Genomic DNA, 25,827 nt, shown 5'->3' with positions numbered 1-25,827 from the left:
ATGGGACTAATGAAAATTTGGCGCCAGACGCTGTCACAATTTGCAAGCTCCGGACTTGCACGCCAAACACCATCAAAATAGCAAGCAAAACCCGGCAGACACGATGCTGGGGTGCAAACACGATGCATCAGCCATAGTCTAGGTGTACTACTGTCTATGGCTGGTTGCATGTCTGGGAACGGATGCCAGAGCTGGCCAGAACAGAACTAGAACCAGAACCAGAACCAGAGGTGCGCTTCCAAGGCCCCTAATCTGCAAGGAAGACGGCAGGTTCAGGCGGATGACCGAATATGGCATTCCCGAGCCGGCACCCTGGTTTACTATTCGAGTGGCAAGATGTATGGATGTCTTTCGTGTTCTGGGCCCTGGGGGGCGACCGGAATAAGATGGTGGGTGAGTGGTGGTAGGCATGAAACTCGGTGCATGTCGGTCAGTCGGTCGCTTCCGCTTTCGAACCTCGTGTTTCGCAAGCACGACAACACTCACTGAGCTGTACACCGCATACACCAACTACAATGGATCATCAGTACACTATGATAACGGCCGCACCAGCCGCATGGCCATTCCGTTCAACGTGATGGCATTGTAGGTTTGATAGTTTATACATGACAGTGTTTCCCATTGGTCTCTCCTCTTAGGCTCTTGCATACACAGGTGCATACAATGCAATAGGGAAAATGCTGGGCGTAGCCTGTGGCCGCTCTCCGACCTGGAGGTCAGGACTAGCGATGGCCAGACCGGTCCCCCCTGATCCCATAGCATTTCAGAACCTCCGTCCCGCGCAGGATAGTCGGGGTAGCTGTGGAGAAAGCGCGTAATGCGTCCTGGCCCCAGGAACCAGACTCTATAAAAAAGAAGGTTGGAGCTTGGGTCGCAAGCTTGTTCAAAGATTCTCGTCCTTTCTCTACCAACCGTTCCTTGGGGGCAAAAGTGGAGGGCGTGGAAATCTTGACCAGGGTTTTAGGGGTTTCTGTTGCTTCTCTCCGGTTCGCTGCGATATCTCGGAGGGGAGTGTCTATAGCCTACAGCATAGACCGTGTCAAGTAGGTGGTTTACTAAGGTACAGTACGGAGTACAGTACTAGCATGCCATCACCGTGAGCAATTCGATTGGGCATCCATCGATGAGAAGAGAGGCGAGGAGAATCGGCCACCCGAGCCGGGGATCCCGGCAACATGCCCCCAAGTTCCCTCCCTCATATCCACCCCCGCCCCGGGGTTGTGGTTCTAGTGTGGGCGGTGGGCAGCAGCATGTCTGCTCGGGCTCCAGCTGAGTTAGCTCCGGGGCAGCTCCCCGCGAGGCAGTGTGATAGTGGCATCTGCAACCTGCAACGTGATGGTTGAGACTTTCTTTTCGACTCAACAGTCAAGACGTGAAGTTTTCCACACGGAGGTCGAGACGCGTCCACGTCCCCCAAGTATCGTGAACTGATCATCCATACCCTTCCTTGCCAATCGGCCAATTCACACCACCGCCAGTCCCCCTTCCCTGGGCTGCCTTACCTAAACCACCATTTCCGTGCTTGCATCCTGAGCTATTCATAAATGGACCTCTTCCTGCTCTCCCCCCCCCCCCTCCTAAACTTCCTCAGGCCTCCCAGTTAATTCCAGCCCTCTTGCTCTCTCATCCCCCTTCCCACCGACGAGCTACCTCCAACCGACACCCAACCTTGTATTTCCCGATACAGGCCAACATCAAGGCGATCAGAGGCAACCAGCAGCCTCTTTTCCGCTGATCCCACGTCATCAACCACATCGGTGCTCAAGTCGATGCGTTACTCGACTGATGGTGTTGTAATACTGCCCCAACTGATCGCCAGTTCCATTCTGCGAGGGAGAACTAGCTTCATCTCAGATCATCCAAGTCGCTGCCCAACAATAAAAGGTTCGCACGCTGACATCATCCCGCCGTTCAGTTTCAAAACTAAACGGCGCCTCCAAAATCCAACAGGATTACATCTGTTATCCTCCCTTTCTGGTTGAGAACCTTACTTTCACCTTCGCTGGAGACGTCTTACGGACGACAGCACTCTGCGCAATACAAAGACAGTCACAATGTTTCGTCCCCTCAGCGCCCGGCTCGTTCGGATGGGCCGTCCCATCACTCAGCACGCCCAGACACGCGCCAAGTCCACTCAGACTGCCCAAGCAGGCATCACGACTACCAGGCCTCAGCACCAACAACAGTCGAGATCCATCAGCGGCAGCCCCAATGTCAGAGAGAAGCCCCATCCCGGCCAGTACTCAAGAACCGACCCCGACGTTACGGTCGAGTACCCCGAGGACCACGAGCTTCCTTCCAGTAAGCCTGTCCGTGGCCACGGCGGTGGCATTGGCAAGCCCACACTTGCATCTTTCTCTCTGGAGGGCAATGTCGGCGTCGTCACCGGTGGTGCCCGCGGTCTGGGCTTGGTTATGGGCCAGGGCATGGTCTACTCTGGCAGCGATCTCGCCATTGTCGACCTCAATAGTAAGCCTTGAATTATAATTCGCATTCCACAAGCACTAGTTCTAACAGAAAAACAGAGGAAGAGGCAGAGCTCCAGGCCAAGAACCTGATCGAGGCATTCAAGAGAGAAAACCCCGAAGCAAAAAGGTACGCTATCCGAACACTCAATTGATTTCTTATGAACGCAATTGGATTTTAACCATACATCATAGAGCCCCCAAGGTCACTGCCCATCACGCAGACGTCTCAGACCAGGCGTCTGTTGAGGCCTGCCTTGCCGAGGTCCTCGCTGCTCACGGCAAGATTGACAACCTAGTCACATCGGCCGGCTTCACCGAGAACTTCGACGCTGTTAACTATCCGATCGATCGCATGCGCAAGCTCTGGGGCGTCAACGTGGACGGTACCTACCTCTTTGCGATTGGCGTTGCTAAGCACCTCATGGAGCGCAAGTCGCCTGGCAGCATGGTCTTTATTGGCAGCATGTCTGGTTCGATTGTCAACGTCCCTCAGCCGCAGGCGTACGTCGCTCTTCCTCCAGAGTTGCTCGAGAATTTATCAGCTAACACATATCGAATAGACCTTACAATGCCGCCAAGGCTGGTGTCCGCCACCTGGCTGCTTCCTTGGCTGTCGAATGGGCCCACGCCGGCATCCGCGTCAACTGCATTTCGCCCGGCTACATGCTCACAGCCTTGTAAGCACCCGATATCGTGGCCAACTGAATGTTATAAAAAGCTGCTAACTCATTGCCACAGGACCGAGAAGATCCTCGATGACAACCCGGACCTCAAGCAGAAGTGGACATCCCTAATTCCCCAGGGCAAGATGGGTCAGCCTAAGGACTTGATGGGCCCCGTGACTTTCCTCCTGTCCGACGCTGCCCAGTACGTTACGGGCGCTGACCTTCGAGTCGACGGCGGTTACACTGTTACATAAGAGAACGATTACATACATGTTGATGGCCAGAATGGGGAAGAAAAGGCATAAAAGGCGAGAGACGTCATTCGGTGCTGAAATGATGGGCGTTTGGTTCCAAGAACATTGACATCTATCCGTTGATTGTCAAAGGAGTATTGCAAATTAATATTATATTACTCAAAAAGTCTAGTGATAATTCCCCGCCCTGGTTCAGCCTGTGAAAGGAAGCAAGACATACAATGTGGCGAGGCTTATCTGACGGAGCCGTCGACGCGTTTTCCACTGCGACACCCAGACGACCGACGGTCGTTCAGAAAGCGTACCCCCACCGGTCCTCCACTTACACGGCCTTGCATCCTCCTTCACCGATCTCGACCTCCCGAACCACCCTCGTCTTAGGGTAGATAATCTTGGTATCTCGGAAGCGCGAAGTTGGTATCAATAGCAGCAGATGTCCCATGGTGAAGCTCGCGGCGGGTGCCATGTGGCCACTGGAACCCCCCCTCCCCCGTCGTCCAAGTCACTGCCTGCATCCGCAGGCCATACATGTAAGTCACGCACTGTATCGACGGCTGCACGGTCAAGGGAGCGAATGCACGCTGCCAGGCAAAAGGGGGAGTGTGTGGGAAGAGGTTAGATGGGGTGCATGCGTGCTGTGTATGTTGTGCGACGACACCGGTGGAAACGGGCGCGCTGGGCGCTGGGTCGGGTTGCACACCCGCTGAGGAGGACACTGGGGGGGCAGGAGGCGAGTACCGAAGCACGCCTCTCGCCCTCGCTGCATGCGCATGCAGGGCCCATGGGGTGCTGCCTCATTTTGGCTGGCTGGTTGGCTGGCTGGTGGAATGGGTGCTTGTGAGGAACGAAGTTCAGTGTAGTAGCTGAACACAGCCCTGCTGTACCAGACTGCACGAACCGATAGCCGCAGGGATGGGCAGCTCGAAGCTTCCTGACACTGATACAGCGCCGCCTCCAACTAGATGAAAAGAGCCCAGCCTCTTGTGGGGGAAGATATTGGGCCGCCGGAAGAAGATACTGCATGTCGTCTTAGTCAGCAGACGGCTTGCAACGGCTAATCAGCCAGAGCTGTGAGCTACCCCTCCTCGTTCCCGGCTCCGAAGGTGTGTCGTTGTGTACCTACCCCGCAGTGGGCAGCCCTTGTCGAGCTCCAGGGTAGGTAGCTTCAAACAGCTTTCCCATCCCATCCCGTCCCATCTCATCTCATCCATCCAGCCACCCTGCTGCCACTCGTGCTCAATATGGCAGGTCAGGGGGGGCCGAGACGTGGGGTGGGTTTTGCGTAAGGCGTCAGGACCGGCCTGGAGGAAGTGAATCCTCTGATCTCCGTTTTTTCGATAGGACTCTGCTTTCTCAAGCCATCGTTCTTTTCTTTCTTTTTGGTTTGCCTGATGAGCTGCACTATAGTCTATGGGGGCGAAGGCGGGGTGGGTATCGCTCTCGAGGAGGTTCGCCCACCCGCCTCGTCCTTTGTCGCAGAAACTACGACCTGAGAGGTACGTACGTTTCTAAGGCGGTCCCTCTTAAGGCAGAAATCATTAATCCTCGTGACCAGTTGCGTTTTGCTTTTCTCCCACCTCTCCGCCCCCCCCACCCCTTACTTACACTTACCAGTCTGATGGTCAAACGGACCGGGGTAGAGCATGCTGTCGCTTACTTCCCTTATTCGAGTCAAACCATTGGGCAATCGGTAGGATTCCCAGTAACATTTGACTTGTAGCGGCCGCACCTTGCGGCCTTGTTAAGCAAGCCGAGTCAGGCATTCATCTCAGAAACCAGCCTAGGTCTTTCTTAGACCTGATGCCATCCCCTGCCGTGTCTCAGTCAACATAACACGCACTCATCTGCGCAGTCACATCGCCAATACAGTGATACGTTGGATGAGGTTTGGTCCTCGACGCGTTGAACACAAAAGAGCTCTCTTATCTAGGGTGTCAATAGATGTAGTTGGGCCGGTTGCTGTGCAATGTCGGTCCAGAAGCATCCTCCCGGTTCAACTTTAACCCAGCCTCGGAACGATTCGCCACCTTGCTTGAACGGCTGTGAACGCCAATAAACCTCCTCTTACCGGCCTGCCCCCCCCCCAAAAAAAAGGAAACAACAAGAAAACCACCCGAATAACTATTTTGTAACTCGCTGTTTCCACTGCAATGCTTTGACGGGCCGTCGCCCTCCTTTAACCGTCTGTAAAAAAGAACGCCTCATGCGATGCATAGGTACTCGCCGATCGACTCTCGACCAAGAGTCGGTCTTGCCGAGCTGACGAAGAGAAACAAAAGAACAATAAACGTAGGAGCTGGCCACGCCCAACTACAACCGTCTGGACCGGCAAGCTCTTGGAATGATAGTAGTCGGACGATTCTGGTTTTTTGTGTTCCTCAAACTCCATAAGCCCTGGTCAATGCAGTTTGTGCTCCGCGATTAGTACATAGATTATATGATAATAAGAGATGGCACTGCTTGCAGTGCGTCTTACGGCCTCGGTCTTGATCTGTCCCCGATGCGCTCTTTCTCGCGCTCTAGTAGTAGAGTCAGTTGGCTTCTCGTCCGGGCCAGTGGTACGTCGGGTGTAGAACTTGGCATGGTTGGAGTGAAGTGTGACGATGACGAAGCCCGCCGAGGGGACTCTTTCGGTTCCTCGCTAAGCGACCCCAAAGCCTCCAAAGCATGACGGTCTGGTTCCCCAGATATTGAAACATGGCCGACGGCCGCAACATTGGACGTGCTCGCTGTGGCGCTAGAGAGTAGTCCTTGAGCAGGACCGCGACCTATGCTGGCCTCTCTCGGCCGATAAGACTCAGAAATCGATGTTGTCGGTTCTAGGCGTGAACGCGATGACGAAAAGGACCCGGTCCTTGGTGACGAGAGCACGGGCGATGCAGCTGAAATGCTCGTAGGCGTCCTGGGGTCTTCGTTTCTCGCTCCGTTTCCCTCGTAGCCAGATAGTTCGCTTATGGATCTGCTCAGCGGCGCGGGTGCTGGTGCTCGGCTTGTCGTTTGAACAACAAGCGGTTTCTGCCGCGCTACAACGGTTGGAGATGACTTCAAAGAGCTTTTTGTTTCCGTCAATGACCGATTCACGGGCCTCTTTCCCAACGCTTTGGCGCTTGGGGGTTTCTCGACCTCTTCGGGACCAATACTACCCTGGGTTACACTCTGCTCAGCATGGGGCAGCATCACGGTGTAAGTCCCAACGTGTTTGGTTCCGTTTGCAGAACCAGTGTCTTTGGCCATGACGTCAGAGCTTGTTGAGGACTGTGAACTCATCCTTCTTGGAAGGACTGGTCTTCTCTTGTTCGCAGCCGAGGCAACGAAGCGTTTGGCCGGGGTCGGTGCTTTCTTCTTGCTCGATTTTGTCGGTGATGCTATTGATGAGATGCGCATTTCCAGGCCACTGGCTGCTGTGCTCCCGGACGACGCCCCCTCGCTGGTTTTGTAGTCCTCGTCAGCAGACTCAGGTGGCGATACAAACCGAGCCGTCGGACGGGGTCCAGATTTTGAATCCCCCCTGGTTTTCTTCAGGATTGGATGCGGCGGTGGTGGTCGGGACGACGAAGCAGAGAGCTCCTTGAGTGCCGACTGCTCTGAAATCATCTTGATATCCTGGTTCATCTGCTGAGCGCTGAGAAGCGGATCGGATTCATGCTGGCTGTTGAAACGGGGCGTCTGTGCATTGCCATTAGCAAAGGCCAGTGTGGTGTCAGGCAAGGTGGGGTGAAGTACCGAGGGCCCCTCCCAGCGGTTTGGTGAGCCTTTGAGAGGCACAAAGGTAGGGCCGTATGAGATATGTTCCCAAAGCTTGGCCACGGTGGCTGCTTTCAGCCTACACCTGTCGCTGCCCATCACATGCCACCAAAGGTTTTCTAGACGACGTGCGGTGGGATCAACTAGCTTGAGGTTTGTTGTGGTGTAGACTGCAATGCGGCATTAGAGCTTTGGGGAGGACGCTGAAATGGCTGGATGCCGATTTGGACATGACTTACGGCGCCACATTCTTATGATGAAATCTGCCGGAAGAGGCTGCGTGAGTGACGCGACATCATCATAGATGCGCCTGTCATCCTTGACCAGGCCCTTGGGTAAATCCATCCGAAGCGAATGTATTGCCTACCGAGACCAGATGGCCAACGGCAGAGACGGCAAAGGACTTGAAGGAGGTAGGTAGAAAAGTCAAGGGTTCAGATAGGTAGTTGGAAGGCATAGATGGCCCGGCCGTCCGGGGCAATCTTGCGAGTTGTGATGAAGATTACCTGAGTGGAACAAGGGTGTTCATGATCGCGCTACAGGTCAATATGACGTGGAGGAAAGTTGACGTGATGACCAGTTCGGCTCGATAGGAGACAAGACGCAGACGGCTGCAAGTGAGAAGCAAGCTGCAGCGTGGGTTGGTCACTCGGTCCACATGCAACTGCGGGCATAAGATAGGTGGAGGTTTCGCTGAGCCGAGCGGTTGATGCGATTCGGATTCGAGGGTTCGAAGTACACTACGTCAAAAAGAAAAAAAGAAGAAAGAAAAAAAGAAAAAGAGGCGGTGGGACCCGTCTGTTGCAGATTGTCTGGGTCCGGATGGCCGTTTTCATGAATTGGCGGTGTTGACAAGAAGGATTGGGTTGCCGGTGTGCAGATGGCAGCGGCACAAACTAGCGGGATTGTGGTGATATGAGCAATGGCTCGGCGTTTGTCAAAAGTAACTAGCCGTGGTGGGGAGGGGAGGTACGCAGGGCCTCAAGCAGAACCGCTGAGCAAGAACCGATGCCGATGCAAAGATGGATGCCGACGCTGGGATGAGAAGAAGGCGAGAGACGAGACTCAAGGTGCAGTCGGTGCCTTATGTCGAAACCTGATTGAGCGGAACATGCGAGGTGAGATAGGATAGGTGAGCTGAGGCGAAGCAGGCGTGGTTGGGTTAGGTTAGGTTAGAACAAGTCAAAGACTTGGATATTAAAAGAATGCAGCGTTGAATGCAGACTTTGGCAGTAAGAGGCTAGAGCTTGGTAAACAAAAGGGGCCAGAGCTATCGGGTCCGTGTCCAAGGTAGAATCGAATCGTTGGATAGGACGGTGTACAGGTGAGTCAAGTCCGGAGCCCATATAAGCGGCGTATGTTCTCGTGATCGTCTGCAAAGGAGTTGGCATCGGTCTTGGGCGGGTGTGGCAGGCAAGAGGATGAGGGGAGATGGCGTAAATTGGAGTACGCAAAAGGGAAGGAGGAATGGTGAGGGGGGAGTAAGAATGGGGGGAGGGGAGGGGAAAAAAAAACCCAGTTTGTCCAGACTTGATAGGGAGAAGGGTACGATGGCAGCCGGAGGTGGAAAAAGGCAAGACGGTGTGTAAAAGTAAGGTAGGTAGGTACCTGTATATGGGTGAGATGCGGTGTGTTGCCGCGCCTCGGATCACCCTGAGGAAAGGAAGGAGAAAGGAAAGAGAAGGGGGCGACTTTCGAGCAGAGAAGAGGCAAAAAAAAAATACGGAGTGGAAAGAAATGGGCCAGGAAAGGGGACTTTCTCAGTTCAGGCTCCTAAGCCTGAGGTACCTGTCTTTTGACGTGGGCCGCAATCACGGTATAGTGCCTGTTCAGCGTCCAGCGTGTCCTTGTCCAGTATGTGGTTTTGCGCGGGTGTTGTGTATGGTATGGGTATGGGTACGGGTGTGGGCGTGGATGTGGATGTGGGTAGAAGGGAGTGAGTGGGTGCTGCTAGGCGCCCTGTCTTCAAGCCAGTCAGTCTAGTCAGGTGCATTCTAGCGCCCAAGCCCCCCAGGGTTGTGAACTATGGCTTCTGCTTTGGCCAGCTCTGGGAAAGGAAAAAAAGGAAAAAAGAAGAAGGGGGAAAAAGGCTCACTGAACTAGACTTGGCATCTGTATGTAGAGGGAACGTGGCCGTGGGGTCTCGTCCGGTTTGGTTCGCTGTCCGGTGGCAGTTGAGAAATGCAATGCAATCCAGCCTGCCGGTGGTGGCTGCTTTCAAGGATACCGCATGTTTACCTCAGCTCCCCTGCTCCACCTACGACCTACAATCCTACAATACCTCACTGCAATAGACTAATTACTAGGTAGGTACATGCACTATACTTTCTGACAGACGACCATACCATGGTATGCGTGTGTGTGCGACGTATATGTTTCTTCCCTTCCATTAAACCCTCGTGGAGATACAACAGACGAGATGGTCTAGAGTCTAAGCTTTAGTGGGCTTCAGTAATATGCTCTCTCGCCTGCTAAACTACCTACCCACTATCCAGCCTAGGTAGGTACCTAATAGCAGGGGACTTGGGACCGACCAGGGACATGGGCACGAGAGTGGGGAGGGGGGAAAGCAGGAACAGAAAGGACGGATGGCGGATGGCGGATGGCTCAAGCAAGATATCCAGAAGCTGACGTTGGGATTGGCATTGGTGACCGTTGCCTGGTCCCTTGGGAATAGAGCACGGGACTTTATCTTTCCCCCTTTGATGTTTGACCATTGCGCTCGGTACTTTTCCAACAGCAACCAGCATCAACAGCATGCAACAACACACAAGACAAGACTCGAGGCTCTGGAGTGTTCCGCAGTTCAACGAGGCAAGAGGTTCTCGGGATGGGTCTGCCAGCCGTCTCATCCTTGGGCTGACCGATGTCTCTGCCAGGTAGGTTCTGAGGGCATATTCAGTCTGATGAAATGCGAGGCATGGACCCCATAAGGATAGGGACGGTCGTGGCGCAGGTTAAGCTCTTTTCTCGGGCTTCTCTTTCGGTCTCTCCGCAGACCAAGCACAACAAACATGGACGTGCCGATCGCGACACTGTGGCATTCTACCTTGGGGTCTACCTAGGTAGATAAGTTGACTTCCATCCCTTTACGAAAGGGCGTGATTTCTCCCTCTCCCCCTTGTGCTATTCCAGATTCCCCGACCAGACGTCGCTCTGGGTCCTCGTAGAACCCGAAAGTCGCTGCCGGGTTAGGGAGAAAACGGGGCTTTGAGACGGGGGGACGGCGACGGGCGACGGCAGCAACCAAGCTAGGAAGACTCCGCCCTGAACACTGAGCAGAGAAGGGGGCAGCGCATGCAGAGATACCTACGTAGTAAGTGAGAGCGAGAGAGCAACACCTGACCGGCTTCTTGCGCACGCTTCAGTTGTGACTTGAGCGCACGCCCAAACACGGCCTCGCCGCCTGCTGTGGTGCAGGTACCGTGTACTGCCTAGTACCTAGGTACTTCTATCAATTAGGTGTATGCCCCACTTAGGCAGCTGGGTGGATAGGTAACGGTAAGGTAATGCTACAGGCGCAGTGGATTAAAGCTACCTGACGTTAGTTCCATTCCGCCAGGTACACACTATCGTACACCTACCTACCTGAGCTTATCTTGGCGACCACTCATCCTGCCCACCAGCTTGACCTCCAAAAACAAGCACCTCCTCCTCGTCTTCTTCTGCATGTGGTTTTCTCCTCCGCTCCGCACCTCATGCCCTCCAAAGAGTTTGAAAAGGCATTGCCAATTGAGATTGGACCTTGGACCTTGGACCTCGGCCCATCAAGCTCTAGACCGGTAATAGATATGCTTCGTCTTCGCGTCTTTTGACTCCCCAGCCACGATAACCTACGTACCTATTGCCATTACATGCATGTATTAGCCATGTCCACATCAACCTTCAGTCAGCTTTGGGTCCCGTCCGTGACCACCGTCCCTGGTTGTCGACAATGCTCTTTCAGAGCCTGATAGGAACACGCGCGCCCGCAAAGCTCTTCAACGCCACCAAGGAACCAGCAAGACCACGCCCTCGTTTGATTGTCCTCCAGCCGCTGCGAGCCTGAAGATGGGGCCGGCTGGGTTGCAGTAATTTCCTGTATGTCAGATCCCCCGGTCGTATCGTGAGAAGCAACCGGCATCACCCCCATACTACTACCCAATCCCGACTCTGCCGCCTTGCCCCGGTGAGACACACATCGTCTTGGGGGCGGGAACCTGGGCAAGCAGCGAAAAATGGGTGGTCTACCGACATCAAAACTGATGCAAACTGCCACTAAACAAACCCTTCCATGGCCGGCATACGCCGTCTCAAAGGCACAGAACAGATCTGGTTAATCCTTCACCTCCCTGCTGAGCACCGTCGTACATGCATGCCCGCCACCGTCGCCCGCTACTACAGTGTGCGACCAGGAGGGAAAGCAAGCCTTATAGCAGTACGGAGTACATTGTGCGGTATGTGCAAAGCCTCTCGGAAGCCAGGCTTATACATAGTAAACCGCGAAAATAACCCCAGCAGGGATGCGGCCCCCACGACCCCAGAAATGGCGTTCTAGAACAAATTGGTGTGACCTCTGGTGGTGTTCGCCCCCCTGGGACTTGGGAGCCGTCCGGCATCAACCCTACATCCCAACATCTGCCACACACCCGAGCTCCAAGCCCGCCCGTCATATTTCAATCCGATGTACCTGCTGGCTCAAGTGACAAGATAGCAATTGGCCGAGTCCGATAGCCGTTCTTGCGGTTATCACATGAGACGAAGCAGCACGTCTCCTACCCTTTTCCACGCTTACGGGTGCTCATGTCTTGCTAAAGACGGGTGAAGAGGCGGAGGGAGAGGTCACGTCTTGCCACGCACAGCTCTCTGCGTTTGCTTCCGACTGAACGTCTATGCCGAAGCAAGCCCGGCCAACTTGTTGGGACGATTTCCGGCTGCCGCCTGGATATGGTATGCCCTACGAATACTCGGCCGACATGTACCCATGCATCCCCGTCTGCCAGGGCAGTGACAAAGGGCGGCTCTCCCCAGCAAAACTACGGATACACGTGTTGCCATACACGCCGTGGCAGTCCACTAGTTGTATGTATATGGCCTGGCGCATGCCCCCCCGCTGGTCCAATTCCGGCCTTGGCCGAGACAGCAAAGTTTGCCGGGACCCAACGTGGTAACCGTTGCTCCTCACGGTTTACGGCGCATTGCTCACCGACAACACAGCTGCCTTCTCACCGCTCTCCATCTCCTTGCCCGAAACAGCTCAAGACCTGTTAGCTCTGAATTGACGTGCCCTGACAGCGGCTCATAGTGCAAGATCCAAGTGTGGAAGGATTGGAGGTGTGGAGACTGGGAAGGGGAAGATAGTTCAAGAGCTCCAGTCACATCACACCACATACACACGTCTTTTTCCACCGACCACGAGACTGCTGAAACTACCCTTTGTCCGAACCAAACGAAGCGCTCTGCAGAACGTAGCTCGGCGTGCCTCGCAAACCTTGGTGCCAGGGCCGAACTACTACTACTACCTGTGTAGGCAATCGATGTTTTCTTTTCCCCATCTTGCGCGGCTCCCGTTCCGATTCCCCAACTTCCCCTTGTCACCGTGGTCTTCTGATCGCTTTCAATGCGGGGGAGCATACAAGAGCCACGTCGGGTGACCAGGCGCCGCGACCTTGCGACACCACAACTCCTCCCCGGAACGGCAATGCATGGAATTATTGGCTCATCACTTGACAAAAGTCCGGACACAACCTGCCACTCTCGGGGAAGGGGGGATGACGTGCTGTCTCGCGAGCAGTGCATCATGAACCATGATCATCACCTCCCTTCCCGCCTCCTTTTCTCGGTCGACAAGCTCATCCCATGTTGGTCGACGCAAGTGCAAAGGCTACCATGACAGAAGACGACTCGAATCCGCCGAGATGAGGACATTACGACAAACAGCCGAGGCTCCCTTGTGCCAGTCAGTAGCAGGGGATAATAAGAAGCGACATCGCGCCACGCAAACGCCAATGAGGTCGAATTTCAACAAGCTCGCTCGTGGTATCTCACAGCCTCCCGGGCCCTCCGCCATCCTTCTCCGGCCGGCAAACGATTCATGACAGCATAAAGGTCAAAGCGAAACACCAGTCGACCCCTCCCCTGGAACGGCGTGTGATGTATGGGACGTCGTCGGTCGAGGGCCAACGCGCTAATGGCTCTACAAAATGCCGCCCACTGACTGTTCATCAAACCATGAACCGTCCTAGCCCGCTTGGGCTGGAGCGTTACCCACCATGGCGTTAGATTCGGTTCCTTCTCGAAGCACCCGTTTGGGCAAGGGCTAGTGTTACAATGCTATTGTCGAAGAACAGCTTCGACGACGGTTTTATCAAATCAGGTCCATGGCGGCATGGGGTTAATGCTGATGATGCCTGGCCTTTGCCGGCTCATGGACGACTACAGAGGTCGAAATAGCTGCTCGATTGGTCAAGATGCCATCTCAACCCGCGGAAGGATCGTGCCCCGTTGTCGGGAGACCTGTCGCGTTCGGGTCAAATACCCCCGCGCCGCCGCCAATGATACGGGCTGGCGCGCGAGGCTTGGTCATGAGAAAAGTTGTATGTACAAGCTCTGATGTTCAAGGACTTGACGGTTCTTTTTAGCCTCCCCCCCCCTCTCCTTCAAGAAGAAGGTTGTGGCTCTGCATCGTCACGGGATATGATACCCTGCTCGCTTTGCACAACGAGGCACAGCGAGAGCGAGAACCCCCCCACAGCAAATCCCATCAAAACTATCCTCGCATGATGGCGCTAAAGAATCTTCCAGGAGACCGGGTCAAGGGATGGCATCAATGCGAGCTACTCCTGAAGAGGATGATAACGGAATAAGTCGGATTGCGGCATCAACGATCATGTTTGATTCGAGCATGGCTAATACCCCCACGGCTGCTGTTTGGTATCATTGTAACACTATTAAAGAGAGCATGGTGCACATGGACATTTTCCCACCCACTTTCCCTTCAGCGTGAACCTTTCCCTCCCTTATTTTTCAAGTTTCCCGATTCCCCTGTATACGCCCCCCTCTGTCGAAACGGGTTGCCACCTTGGCTGGTGTTGCTGCCTGCGGAAAGACCGTATGTTGTGTAAAGTAACGTGAAGAAACAAGCGCGTTTTGAGGCGATGTGTATGCGTGCATGTATAGATGTGGTAGTGGCGTGTGAGAAGAGCTGCCCCCCTCCCCCATCAATCCATGCGGGACTTCAAAAAGCGCCTGCTCCCGCCGGTGATGATGGTGACGATTAAATGAATGAAAGTTATAGGCCAAGCGTCTCAAGGCGGAGGAGCTGGCTAATATTAGATAAATTCGATATGTGATTGTCGGAACTATTGTCGTTGAGGAAATGCGACAGTCCTCAGTGTGTGCGCGCGCTAAGCCAGTGGTAAGGCTCTCTGGGAAAGGCGATGCTGCTGATCAAGGCATGCAGCAAACATCTGAGCGCATTTTACTCGACCTCTAGTCCTCCAGCTTAAACATACGTCGGAGCGCGCCAAATTTCTTCTTCTTCTTCCCAGAGATATCAAGTTGGGCACTGCCCTCTCGGTCATTGGACAAACCCGAGATGAGCACCTGATTTGTGCTGCGACGCTTCATGAATACCGGCCTCGATGCATCCATCGGCCTGTTGTTATCTGCTGTCATGGGTCGCTTCTCGTCATCAAGGGTCTCGACGAGCGGCCAGTTGTCGTGTGTTGTCCGCTTCTGCGGCTTCGACGACGGGGTCGCTCCTCGAAGAGCTGATATCTCAGAGGCGCTACGTTCTAGTTTGGTGTCCATCCTGGCGCCACTCTCACTGGCGGCGGGCCGCAAGATCTTGCCGGCTTCGTTATCCTTCTTTCGTAGCAGGACGGAAAGCAAGCTGCTACGGCGTTGATGACTGTCCGGTCGGGACATCACCTGAGTACCCATAGAAGGCGTTGTAGACTCAGCGAGTGCGCCGCGTCCAGAGCCCGAACGGTGCAGCCCTTGTCCGTCCAACTGAGGTTTCGCAAGACGACCGCTAGCGCCTGAAGCCCTTCTCGGAGAGAGGGGCTTCTGCTGTGCTGGTGACCGCACCACCTCCTCATCACTGCTGTCAGGCAGGTCCGGTGACTCTTCTGCCTTTTCATTGTTGCGAGTAGGAGGGACCTTCATCGCCGCAGCCGCGGCAGAACTCGATGCGCGCTTGCTTTTGGGCATGTTGCGAGTGACTGGCGCAGGAGCCGATACTTCATCTTCATCACTGGATTCGGCAAAGCGGCTGCGGAACCCGGACTGTCCAGCATTATCCTCGTCGCTTGAGTCGCCAAACCGGCTCTTACCAGGTTTGCCAGTAGTCTTCTTTGACGACGAAGACTTTCCAAAAGTGGGCAGACGCATACGCCTCGTACTTCCGTCGCTAGAGTCGCTGCGCAACGTGCCGCGCATAGTCGTCCGGTTGCCCATGCTGCCAGGCCGTGAAATGGGTGAAGCGGGAGGAGACATCGACCGAAGACTGAACCGCGAATTTCTACCGGTTGCCGACAGGTCGGTCTCTGTATTTGTTCTCATAGATTTGCGGAAACCGAAGCCCTCCTGTTTGGGACGGGCCCGTCGAAAGCTGCTTTCGCTAGAGTCGGATGCACGGCGACGGAGAGTCGCTTGCATAGCTTTTGCCATTTCGACACTCGACATTGAGTTATCCATGGGAAGAGTTTTGGACCGGGAATCCTGGCCTGACGGAGGGCCTTGGAGAGAGACTGGCCGGCTGTCGACTGTTGGATTCATACGAGGTTGAGGTGCGAGCCCTGCTTGGGGGGATGAACCGTTCTGCCTCATGGACTTCCTCAAGCCATTCATAGCAGTGGGTTGCGATGGATGAACGATCTGAGAGCCCGAGGCGTCTGGTCGCAATGTCTTTCGCATGCCTGCACCAGAAGCTGGCGATGTTTGAGCCTGGCCACCACGCCTTGCTTTCTGGAGCCTTCCATTTGCAGACCCAGTTTCTTGACCATGTCGATCACGAAGAGTCTTTCGCAGAGTTGTGGGGGAGTCTTTTTCGTCCTCTTCATCGATAGCTCGCGTTCCGGGCTGAATCTGGTAGACCCGCTCTGGATTAGCAGACACTTGTTGTTGTGTCGCCGGATCGCTTTTCCGGACAGATTTCTTTCTCTTGACCTTTACAGGCTGCATCACTTCTTCGAGATCTCCTTCAGCCCCGGCCTCCTCTAGAGCTTCCTGTTCCAACTGCTTCCGCTTGTCGCTGGTCAATCCCCTCCAAAAAAGTTTGGCCCTCTCCCAATCATCTTCAGGCTGATCTTCAGGCCGCCGCGAGCTGCCGGAGACGTTTGAAGATTGAGTGTCATTCTGGGACATGGTGACACTAGAGTTCTCCGGCGTCTGCTGAGACGTCTTTTCTACTGATTTCTGGTATGGTTTATGAGAGAGCTTGTCTTGAATGGGGGATGCAATGACGGCGTCCAAAGACATGAAGCCGTCACCATCGACGTCCGAAAGATCCTCGTAGGCGTCGCTATAGATACTGTCACCTTCGGAATCTGACTCTGTCACGGGGGCTAAGTGGTGAGCGGTTTTGAAAGAAGAATCCACTCCGCCATTGGTTCCCGTCGCCTGTGCCGGTTGGTCTTTCTTCATGATGGCCATTCTCGGCTGAGAATTAGGATGAGAAGCGTTGTCCTCGCTCTCGTCCTCTGGAAACCCTCCAGGAACATCGAAGTAGCCTTGCTCAGACAAGCTTGCTGAACGGTTGCCCTCCGTCTCCTTAGGAATCGGAGTCGGTTGTATGACGGATATTGAAGGGATGTCTTCCTCCCTGTGGTCATGACCATCTTCTCCAACTACTGGCGCTGTCTGGATCGATAGGACGGGAGTATCAGCGGTCAACTCAGGCTGAACGGCTACAATCTCCTCCTTAACTTGCTCAGGAGACATAGTAGGTTCAGGCTCCTGAACAACCTCCGAGTCCTGGAAAATATCATCTCCATCCTCGGCGTCGGAGTTACTTGAGCTGCTGGGAGAGTAGTAACCACTGCCCTCTAAGGAAGTAACTACGGGCGGTAATGGCTCCCTGAATTTTGATATGTTCGCAGCATTTCTGGCCGTCTGTTCCTGACTGAGAACCATACCGACGTTGTGGTCGATGGACTGGCCGGTCGGAACAGGCCGGTCTGGTTTACGTTCAGGTGCACCAGTCCCGGATGGCGAGGGTGACTCGAGGGGCCGGACAAGAGGTCGCTCTTCCTCGGAATCTCTTGGCTTCTTTTCACGAACGCTGCCAAACGAGGGCAGCGCTGGCCGAGGCTTCATAACCTCATCGTCGTCTAGAGTAAGAGTGTCCTTCTTCCTGTTTCTGCCCAGATGATTAAACCAATGCCGTTTGGCCTGCTGAGAACTAGGAAGAACTGGCGAGTCAAACTCTGTTTTTGCGGCTGATTGTCCCATAACCTTAGTGTTCTCATCATCAAAGCTGACACGCACACTCTTCTTACGTGGCATTGGTGCCTCCACTGCGGTAGCCTCGCTGCCAAATCGACTTGGCACTGATGCTTCGGAGCCATCATCTGAAGGCGAGGCGCCGCGAGATGGACTGGTCGAGTGTTTCATGGCCGATTTTCGGGGCGAGACTGATCTGGGTGGCGGCTCGTGTCTGATGACCAGCCGATCTGCGCCCAGTGCGAAGCGCGCTGATCGTACAGGACTGGCAGATTGCGCACGTGCATTCCTGATACTGCCGGGTTGGTTCAAGCGTGGTGAACTTGGTTGCCTTTGGGATGACATATTTGCTGGGGCCTCAACAACCGTGCTTTCGGACGATAAGGATGGCTGTTTGGGCGCCGATGACCTCATGGGTACTACTTCAATAACATCAGCAACTGTACGGTGCACAACCGGCTGTTGACTGTGTTCAGCCTCGTCGTTTGAGCTTGCCAACTCATCCTCGGATTCCTCCTGAACCATGGATGGTTTTCTTCCTAGAACAGGGGCGCCTTGACGAAGTTCTGGAGTGGGCAGAGTCGAGGCTCTATCACTTTTTTGAACATCGCGAACGACCGGCTGCTCGACCTCAGAACTACCAGCAGGCTGTTGGTGAGTTGGCTCAGTGCTTTCAGTCGTGTAAGGTCTGCTGGTGGCAGAGGATGTAAGAGCTGGCTCCTGTACGACTGCTGGCGCGGGCTCCGGTGTTTGTCTTTGCGTCGGGGTCGGCTGCGCGGTTTCTTCAATATGCGATTGATTCTGCAAAGTCACTTGGTCGGGTGCATCGGTGTGTGCGCGAACTTGTGGTTGTTGGTTTGGCGCAGGCATAGACGCAGCCTCCGCAGAGGCAACCGCAGAACCCTGCACTCTGCCAACGGTGCCTTTCGCTAGGTGAGAACCGCTCCTTGCCAATCTTTGCTGTTGCTTCTTCTTCTTCTTCTTGACGGGCTTCTCAGTAGCATCCCGAACAACCTGCTCTCGTGGCAACGCATCCACCTTAGGGACCATTCTCCTGGAATTTGGATCATAAACAAGGGACTGTTCTGAGGTGGTCGTCGTCCGCGAGGTCACCGACTCTGTTGGGCGGGGCGAGACAAGTCGCTGGCTAATTGTCATTTTCATGCTCTCGAAGGTTGGCGATGCAGGGGGCGATGTGCCGGGCATCCTCGGGTATGAAAAGTTTACAGAAGAAGTTGGGCTTACAGCTCCCGGGCGTGACTCTAGAGAGCCGACGCGTATTGGGTCATCTGACTTCCTGACGTTGGCCAAATTGCCCTCGACTGCGGCCCCAAACCATGATCCGGCACCCTCTTTGTTCTTCTGACTTGCAACGCGGAACGGCTGCATCTGCAGGCTAGTACCTCTCTTGTGGGAGGAACTCTGGCTTGTGATTGATCGCACATCGTCCGGAATGGCCGGGACGGGCGGCGCATCAATGGGGGTCATTGGAGTCCTGTGCGGAGACGGCGAGCGGAACGTCCGCTCGGTCATGGAGCTCTGACTAGGGGACCTTTGCAGCCCTCTTCTCGTGTCCTGGCTCCCATGCGATGATACCGATGCGCTGCGCTTCTGCGTGCGCTTCGTCTGTACTTCGGCCACATTGATTGGTGTCGTGGGTCGCGACCGCAATGCTGCAGCTGCGGCGGCTGATGAGAGGGAAGAGGTGGACGCGCGTCGCGCGAATGCTGAGGCGGCGGCGGTAGCGGCGTTTGGGTTTGCGGTAGCGGCGGTCAACGGCTGGAATCGCATGCTGTCAGTATCAAAGCAAGACTGGTTCCCTGGAGCGCCAGTCGCGAACACATGCGTTGCCGTGAATCGTATAAATGCAGTGGCTGACGGCAGTCAAACTGTAGGCAAAGCAGCATCAGTTCGCAGCGATATAACATACCTGGCTGGCCTGCCGGTGGCGCCTCGAACCTCCAAACATGTTTGCTGGTCTCGGAAATGTCGATCAACGGCGCAAGGCCTGAGACGGTTTTATGGCAGGTCGCATGGGATTGGATGCATATATGAATACAAAGGCGCAAGGAGGGGAACGGATGAAAAGAAAATGTAGAATAAAGGTCTCAAGAGGTGGGGGTGAGGCGTTTAAGAGAGTTTTGGGTTATGTGAAAGACGGAGAGGGCGCGGTGGTGATGTCCGGGGGGAACAAAAAGTTCAAGCTGGGGTAGGAGGAAGTTGGTGGATTAGAGGGACGCGGATAGGATGGGATGGGATGATGACGGAAGATATGAGTTGGGTTTAGCCACAATGGGGGGTCTCCCCTGCTCCGGAGGGGACACAGCTTTCATTTCTCAAGTCTTTCCGTCTTTGGACCTTGGGACCTTGGGACCCATTCCATCACTGACTGCAGCCCAGCAGGCTTGCGCCTGCCTAATGCACCTTACCGCTGTTGGCTCGACTCTCCTTTGCTGGGCTAGAACTGGAGTCACCCTTGTTTCGGCTCTGCCGCCATTCCGTTTTTGGACCTTACCAAGCCGGGTTTGACCCAGCGTCTCGAAGAAAGGGAGGTGCCAATCCGACGGGCCCTGCGGCTAATCATGTCCTTGCTGGCCATTGCAGCTCGTTGCTGGCTAGGCTGCTACGCAATTGTGACAACCTCGATGACCTGGCACCCTATGTATCGCAGGCATTGGCCGGCCCAAACAAGACAAAAATCGGCCCAAGGTGTCTACGCGTATCGAGAACGGTCGTCGCACGAGGTCCCCGACCTGTCGATTTCTCGATCGTGTAGGTAAGTAACTTTTATGGAATGGGGCTACATATCAATCCGTGACGTGTGCCTGTCCTATTGTTCCATCCGCTGTGTCTTTGTCTGTCTTTGAGGGCATGGGTAAATATTGAATGGTATTTGGTTATCTTGGTAGTTTAGTTGATTTAGTGAGCAAACCGACCTATGAACTAACCTCATCAGTCCTTCCGGCCTGCTCCACTGTGAGAGTGCCCAGGTAGGTAACCTGTAGGTAGCTAACTGTTAGACTACGTAATTAAGGACACACTGTTCCTAGGCAGGTTGGTAGCATACACGTAGTGTGGTGTGCATAGACGTACCGCCTGCCGGTGCGCATCAGTGTTCTGACTGCCGAACCTCCTGTGGAGACTTTGATCGACGTCTCACAGAACCATGGGGCCGACGGACAGGACAGGGTTGTTTCAGGCCTGACTGTCGAAGCTTTCCTGTCTCTTCCCCTCATCTGGGCCTCTGCTCCTCACCCCTGGTCGAATTTCCACACAGCCATCGTTGCTCGGAGATTCTTCCTTCCCCACGGGTGAGCGACGCGCAGACGGGTTTCGCGAGACGGCGCTGGTGGGCCATGAGGCCAAGATCTTGACCTTTATCCCTTATTGTGTTCTTCCTAGCGGCGAAACAGTGCTGAGAACTCGGCGATATCAAAAACCCCGCCGGCTTCAGGATGGGACCCTCCGGGGTGCCATTCCGATCCCATCCACCTTCCCCAACTTCACCATAACTCCATTCTCCGAAAGTACTTTCAAGGCCCATGCATGCTATACCGATTGTATCAACCGGCCATGAAGAACGGGGCAGATCAACTCTGGCCTGGGCCAGCCGTGTATCGGGTCCTCAAATTCAGGAAGGCCGACATCTCTACGCGGGTAGCGTGGCTAGTGACTGTGTTGGTGCTGTCTCCGGCTCTGCGCTGCGGCCTTCTCCTGTCGGACAAGCTATTCTCAGATATACTAATATTTGCATCCGCTCTGATGGAGAGAAGAAAAAAAGCGCCATCTTAGTGGATTGCTAGCCCCTCGTGGCAGCTTAGAATGCATGGCAGACGCTGGCGACACGCTTGCCACAGCACGATCCGAGACCATGCCATCTAGTCTCATCTGCCTATGTATGATGGCATGCAGAAGATTAACCTAAAAGACTCTGAGGTCTGATGGGAACATGATCCATCAAAAGATCTGCTTAATAAGACAATGCGTTGTGACGAAGGCCTACACTAGGTAGGCCACTAGTCAGTGCAGGTTCATGACGTCATATCTGATGAACATGCACAGGCAAGCCGCTCGCTCATTACGCCAATACGGCAAAAGTTACTGACACCAGTGTGGCTAATGTGAATGTCATGATTCCGCGAGCAAGTAGCTATGGTGGTCTGAGCTAGTTATGTACCGCTGTAGGAACCTCCCCCAATAAAAAAGGTCTTGCTAGGAGCTCAAACTAAGCCTCATGTCTAGACGCATCTCAAGGATTCTGCTCTCCTCTTTGACTAGGCGTTCTTTCCATGCAAGAAGATATCCGATACTTCGGCGCTCAATATCTAATTAATACTCGGAGTATGAGCGTGTATTGGCCCATACCCTAGTGTCGTCGATTGTGCTGAAGACTGCTGGCGCCTTATTGACTTCCTCGGTACGCACGGTTGTGATCGAGAGTAATGATGATTGTTGGGTTTTTGTCAGCGAGGGGCTTTCAAGATGAATTTGCCAACAGTGTTAATGGGCCGTCTCGATGAATACCGGCCGACACCCTAGAGCGATCGATGTTCTGCACAACTGGCGCCTTTCCAAGATCGTCCCTCGATTCGTGATCCTTTCAACCACTTACTATCGAATCAGGGTTGAAGGTGCCGCCGAGGGAGGAGCTGTGTTGGGTAGACCAAGAAAATAAAGATCGGCATCCAGACAGCATTTCCAAATCCAGCCAAAGCCTTCATAGGCAGCCTCCTACTGAACGATATCGCCAGGATCGTCAACGTCTTTCTCGCGTCCTCCGCAGTCGCCGCACGTTGGACATGTGCAGTCGTGCTCCTGATCACCATCAGGATCATCGCTCAAAAGCATCGGCGGATCTTCTTGAGAATAGGAGTCCTCGAAATCTTCATCGTCATGTGCATAATCGTCGGCATATTCGTCGTCATGAGTTGAACTGCTCGCTGCGGCAGCCATGGGCGCGTTACCACCTTGTTCCTGGGACAGATTCTGAGGTGACGCTGTCTTTCCGGGCGACTTGGCTGGTTTCTTGCCCTTCCGGCTCTTAGCCTTGGCCTTTTCCAGCAGACGCTTCCTTTCCATCTCCTTGCGACGGGCCTTCTGATCCTTGATCTCGTACTGTCGAATCAAGGCGTGGGGAGGCTCGCCAAAAATGCGCTCGTATTCGCAGAACTCGCAGACCCACATGTCTTCAAGTTTGGGCGGATTGTTGTAGTATTTGTACTCGGCTTCCTGACGGCGTTGCTTGGCTGCCATTCGAAGTTCCTTCTCAGCTCGGCGACGACGACTCTTCTTTGACCCGCCAGGCTGAGCATTTGCTTTGCCAGTTGGCGCTGTAGTTTGACCAGCAGTAGCGCTGGTCAAGTCCGCCGGATTTTGAGTCGCCATTGAATTGTGTTTGGCTTTGCCGCCAGGGCCGTATCCAGGTTGAAAACCAGCAGGATCAGTCCCTGGCCACTGAGGCTTGGGCACAGGGGAGTCGCAGGTGAACGTGAACTGCGTAGCAGTGGGGCTGGATTTGACACTGGAGGAATGCTGATGCAGGAGGCTCACATTCTCCTGACCCGGTGCTGAGGGGGCCTTTTCGGCATTGGCGATGGCACTAGAAATGATTCCGTGATTTTCGCCTGTCAGGGAGCAGAATTTAGCAGCACATCTTTGGTATTGACGACGTCTGACTGTTGTGAAAGAAAGTAAGAGAAGGCTGGTGGAGAGAAAGGGAGGGAGGTACAGCGGCATGGGCTGAAAGTGAAAGAGGGAAGGAACAACTTAGCCTGCGATCAGGCGCGGCCTCCAAGTTTTTAATTTCTTTACAGCAGGCAGGTAACCGCAAAGCTCCATTGGTTCCATTCTGCCCTTCGCGGATGAAGGACGCAATAGAAGCCGTTGGAATAAAAAGGTTGACTCACCTGACGTCGCCCATTGAGGCTGCCGGACCTTGGCTCCCCTTCCAACCCAGTTACTTGTTGCGTCGGATAAAGCTCTGAGGGGGCTTCTTCCATTCCTGGACCTTCCAAATCGGCCCCTTCCTGGCCCTGAGATGCCTTGGTTGTTTGCAACAAAGCTTCCAGCCCCATAATATGACGACAATGTTGATACAGCGAGGTCGCCGTTGTCGTTTGACGGAGACGTTGCCGTTGACACACCTATTGAGTTGATTTCACCGATTGAGTGTACACCGGAGAGCACTGAATCTCCAGCAGTCGGAATCTTTCGCTTCTTTTTGTTGTTGGTGTTCTCGAAAGACTCATACCCATCCGCGGAAGATGTTGTCGAAGGCGGTGGTTGCGGGTTCGGAGGCATTGTCGAGGCGCGATTCAAGATCTCCGGATGTGAACGACGAACGACCTTGCTGTTGCTGAGGGCCAGTTCCTCCTCGTCACTCTCTCCGGCTACCCCGCTACCTCGTGGAATATTCTCGTAACCAACGCCACCTCGACTCGTACCGTTCTGGCCTCCTGTCCTTGTGGGCAGTTCATCTCGTACAATATTTGGGTAGTAAAACAGGGGGCTGGTATTCTGGTTCGCCGGAGGGTACTCGATGGAATCAGCGACTTCGGGGGAAAGGCGTTCCCGCAAGCGACGTTTCGGCAGAGGACGAATCGGCCTCTGTGGGAACAAGGATGAAACGCTTTCGGGAGACATTGTTCGATTATGACCTGCTTCCGAACAAGAGGCATCGAGGTTAGCAAGCTTCTTGGTCGAGTGATGGAGCCTTAGGCCGGTGAGCTTCAAAGGCGCATGGCCTATGCAGTCGGCCGCCACAGTCAACTCCGGCGTCTCATCTGCATATGAGTAGGCGCCTGACAGGCTGCAGAGGACAGCAGTAAAAACATTTCGTGAAAGCAATGGTTCAGAGGATGGACGTTGCAAGGGTGTGGCAGAGGTTAGAGATGGAGAAGAGCGAGGCATACCCATAACTCCTCATGCTACGAGCCATCCAAGGCACACCACCGCGGGGGAGACGATTCACGCAATGAAGCTCGAGGCTGCAAGCAGTGGCAGGGTTGATTTTCTTCCTGGAATATAGCAACAGGTTCTCGAGGGTGGTGGTTGGCGGGCTAGGAGATTCGAGGTGGAGGGTCCGTCTTAGATGGGGAGGGGGGGAGCTCGTAACCCTTGATTCCTGAGTATGCCCAACCATCAGCATGTGTCCGCAACAGAAAGCTGGCCAACGCCCAGCCAGACAAACACATCGTGCGCATTCAGCAATATCCGGACCAGCAGAGCAGCTTCCCCTTCCACTCAAAGAGCCAAGGGGTGTGCTGCACTTTCAAGGCCCAGGTACAGACAGTACGGGCGGATCTCGCTTCGTCGACAGAAGAGGGGAGCGGGCATACCAACTCGGTCCACCAGAATTGGGCTGGGTCTGCTCCGCGTTCGCCTTTGGTGCGCACAGGAGCTCCAAAGAACAAATAGTGTAATCGAAAAAAAGGACGGAGTCGAATGCAGAGAGCGGCAGCAACGGCGAAGTCGAGCTCTGCAAGTATCGAGTGGAAAAGCCAATGTATAAATCGAATTCCCCAGCTTCGATTGCTAATGACAGCATTTGATAATGTCTAGTGTGTGATTAGGAGACGTAGGTCAACCAGGGCCACTCGAAACGTGTTATGTCAGCAAGCCAGGGCTCCGCTGTGGATGGACCGCCGGGGGGTTGGGGGTCAAGTCGAGGTGTGTGAGTGGTGAGCGTGGCCCGGTGAATGAGATTGCACTATGAGGTTGAGGCGGAAGGCAGGGAACAAGGTGAGAGTGACACTGGTCAGAGCGTACGTAGACACTGCACAGTGTGTTGTGTGAAATGCGATTAAAATATTGGCTTCGACAGCAGATGAGAACTGTTCGGCGCGGGACAGGCAGGCATGGACCGTAAGGTATTTTGGCCCCCTTCAGGCGAGGGGTCGTTGCTGTGCTGGAAGACGGGTCGGAAGAAAATCCCTGCTCGCTTGTATCCAATACTCCATTTTTCTGCCTTCCGAAGTGTAATCTGTGGGCAAGACACAGTGCCGCCCAGAGTCGCCGATACCCAGACTGTCATCGCCAAGTTTTTCCGACAGCACCGAGCACAAATCCCATCCGTCTCCCAGGCCCTTTGTGCAGGGGTTATGCAGCACAATTGACATTGACAGTGTCCTAGCCCCGCAGAGCTTCTTTCTGTCTGTCTGCCTGCCCGGGGTGTAGTACTCGAAGGGCACCTGAGCAACAGCTCCCTGGCACTGCCAATGGCACTGCACGCCTGAGCAAGAGAAAGCGGCGCACTGCACCACACTTTCCAGG

General features: G+C 54.4%; 5 protein-coding genes across 5 annotated transcripts; 2 read left to right on the top strand and 3 right to left on the bottom strand.

The window, feature by feature from the left end:
- Positions 1–1,745: 1,745 nt before the first annotated feature.
- On the top strand, positions 1,746–3,578 carry LY79DRAFT_192746 (short chain dehydrogenase). Its single transcript, XM_060551404.1, has 5 exons — positions 1,746–2,469; positions 2,526–2,595; positions 2,661–2,969; positions 3,029–3,145; positions 3,207–3,578. The coding sequence occupies exons 1-5, from the start codon at positions 2,055–2,057 to the stop codon at positions 3,385–3,387; spliced, it is 1,092 nt and encodes a 363-aa protein (XP_060414304.1). The 5' UTR covers positions 1,746–2,054; the 3' UTR covers positions 3,388–3,578.
- A 2,606-nt stretch (positions 3,579–6,184) lies between these two features.
- Positions 6,185–7,476, bottom strand: LY79DRAFT_669565 (uncharacterized protein; the record flags this gene model as incomplete). The annotated part of the gene is made up of 4 exons (XM_060563660.1): positions 6,185–6,410; positions 6,485–7,053; positions 7,111–7,301; positions 7,371–7,476. 4 exons carry the CDS (start codon positions 7,474–7,476, stop codon positions 6,185–6,187), a joined length of 1,092 nt encoding a protein of 363 aa, XP_060414303.1.
- A 6,990-nt stretch (positions 7,477–14,466) lies between these two features.
- LY79DRAFT_192690 (uncharacterized protein) lies at positions 14,467–19,462 on the bottom strand. Its single transcript, XM_060551403.1, has one exon. It carries the CDS (start codon positions 19,345–19,347, stop codon positions 14,602–14,604), a length of 4,746 nt encoding a protein of 1,581 aa, XP_060414302.1. The 5' UTR covers positions 19,348–19,462; the 3' UTR covers positions 14,467–14,601.
- A 676-nt stretch (positions 19,463–20,138) lies between these two features.
- LY79DRAFT_579580 (uncharacterized protein) lies at positions 20,139–20,871 on the top strand (the record flags this gene model as incomplete). The annotated part of the gene is made up of 3 exons (XM_060560039.1): positions 20,139–20,332; positions 20,513–20,546; positions 20,644–20,871. 3 exons carry the CDS (start codon positions 20,139–20,141, stop codon positions 20,869–20,871), a joined length of 456 nt encoding a protein of 151 aa, XP_060414301.1.
- Positions 20,872–22,287: 1,416 nt separating this feature from the next.
- On the bottom strand, positions 22,288–24,198 carry LY79DRAFT_515056 (uncharacterized protein; the record flags this gene model as incomplete). The annotated part of the gene is made up of 2 exons (XM_060554677.1): positions 22,288–23,180; positions 23,463–24,198. The coding sequence occupies 2 exons, from the start codon at positions 24,196–24,198 to the stop codon at positions 22,288–22,290; spliced, it is 1,629 nt and encodes a 542-aa protein (XP_060414300.1).
- Between the last annotated feature and the right edge of the window lie 1,629 nt (positions 24,199–25,827).

Source organism: Colletotrichum navitas (assembly GCF_030913465.1).
Source record: "Colletotrichum navitas strain CBS 125086 chromosome Unknown LY79scaffold_28, whole genome shotgun sequence".
Lineage (NCBI taxonomy): Eukaryota > Fungi > Ascomycota > Sordariomycetes > Glomerellales > Glomerellaceae > Colletotrichum > Colletotrichum navitas.
Note: the sequence above shows the minus strand (reverse complement) of the source record. Positions and strands in the feature narration are given on the sequence as shown.

Bases quoted from the DNA above. Each gene is read 5' to 3' on its own strand.
- LY79DRAFT_192690 (XM_060551403.1), bottom strand. From the start codon at position 19,347: ATGCGATTCCAGCCGTTGACCGCCGCTACCGCAAACCCAAACGCCGCT.
- LY79DRAFT_192746 (XM_060551404.1), top strand. From the start codon at position 2,055: ATGTTTCGTCCCCTCAGCGCCCGGCTCGTTCGGATGGGCCGTCCCATC. The intron at 2,596-2,660 runs GTACGCTATCCG...CATACATCATAG, and splicing joins GAAAACCCCGAAGCAAAAAG to AGCCCCCAAGGTCACTGCCC. The intron at 2,970-3,028 runs GTACGTCGCTCT...CATATCGAATAG, and splicing joins AACGTCCCTCAGCCGCAGGC to ACCTTACAATGCCGCCAAGG.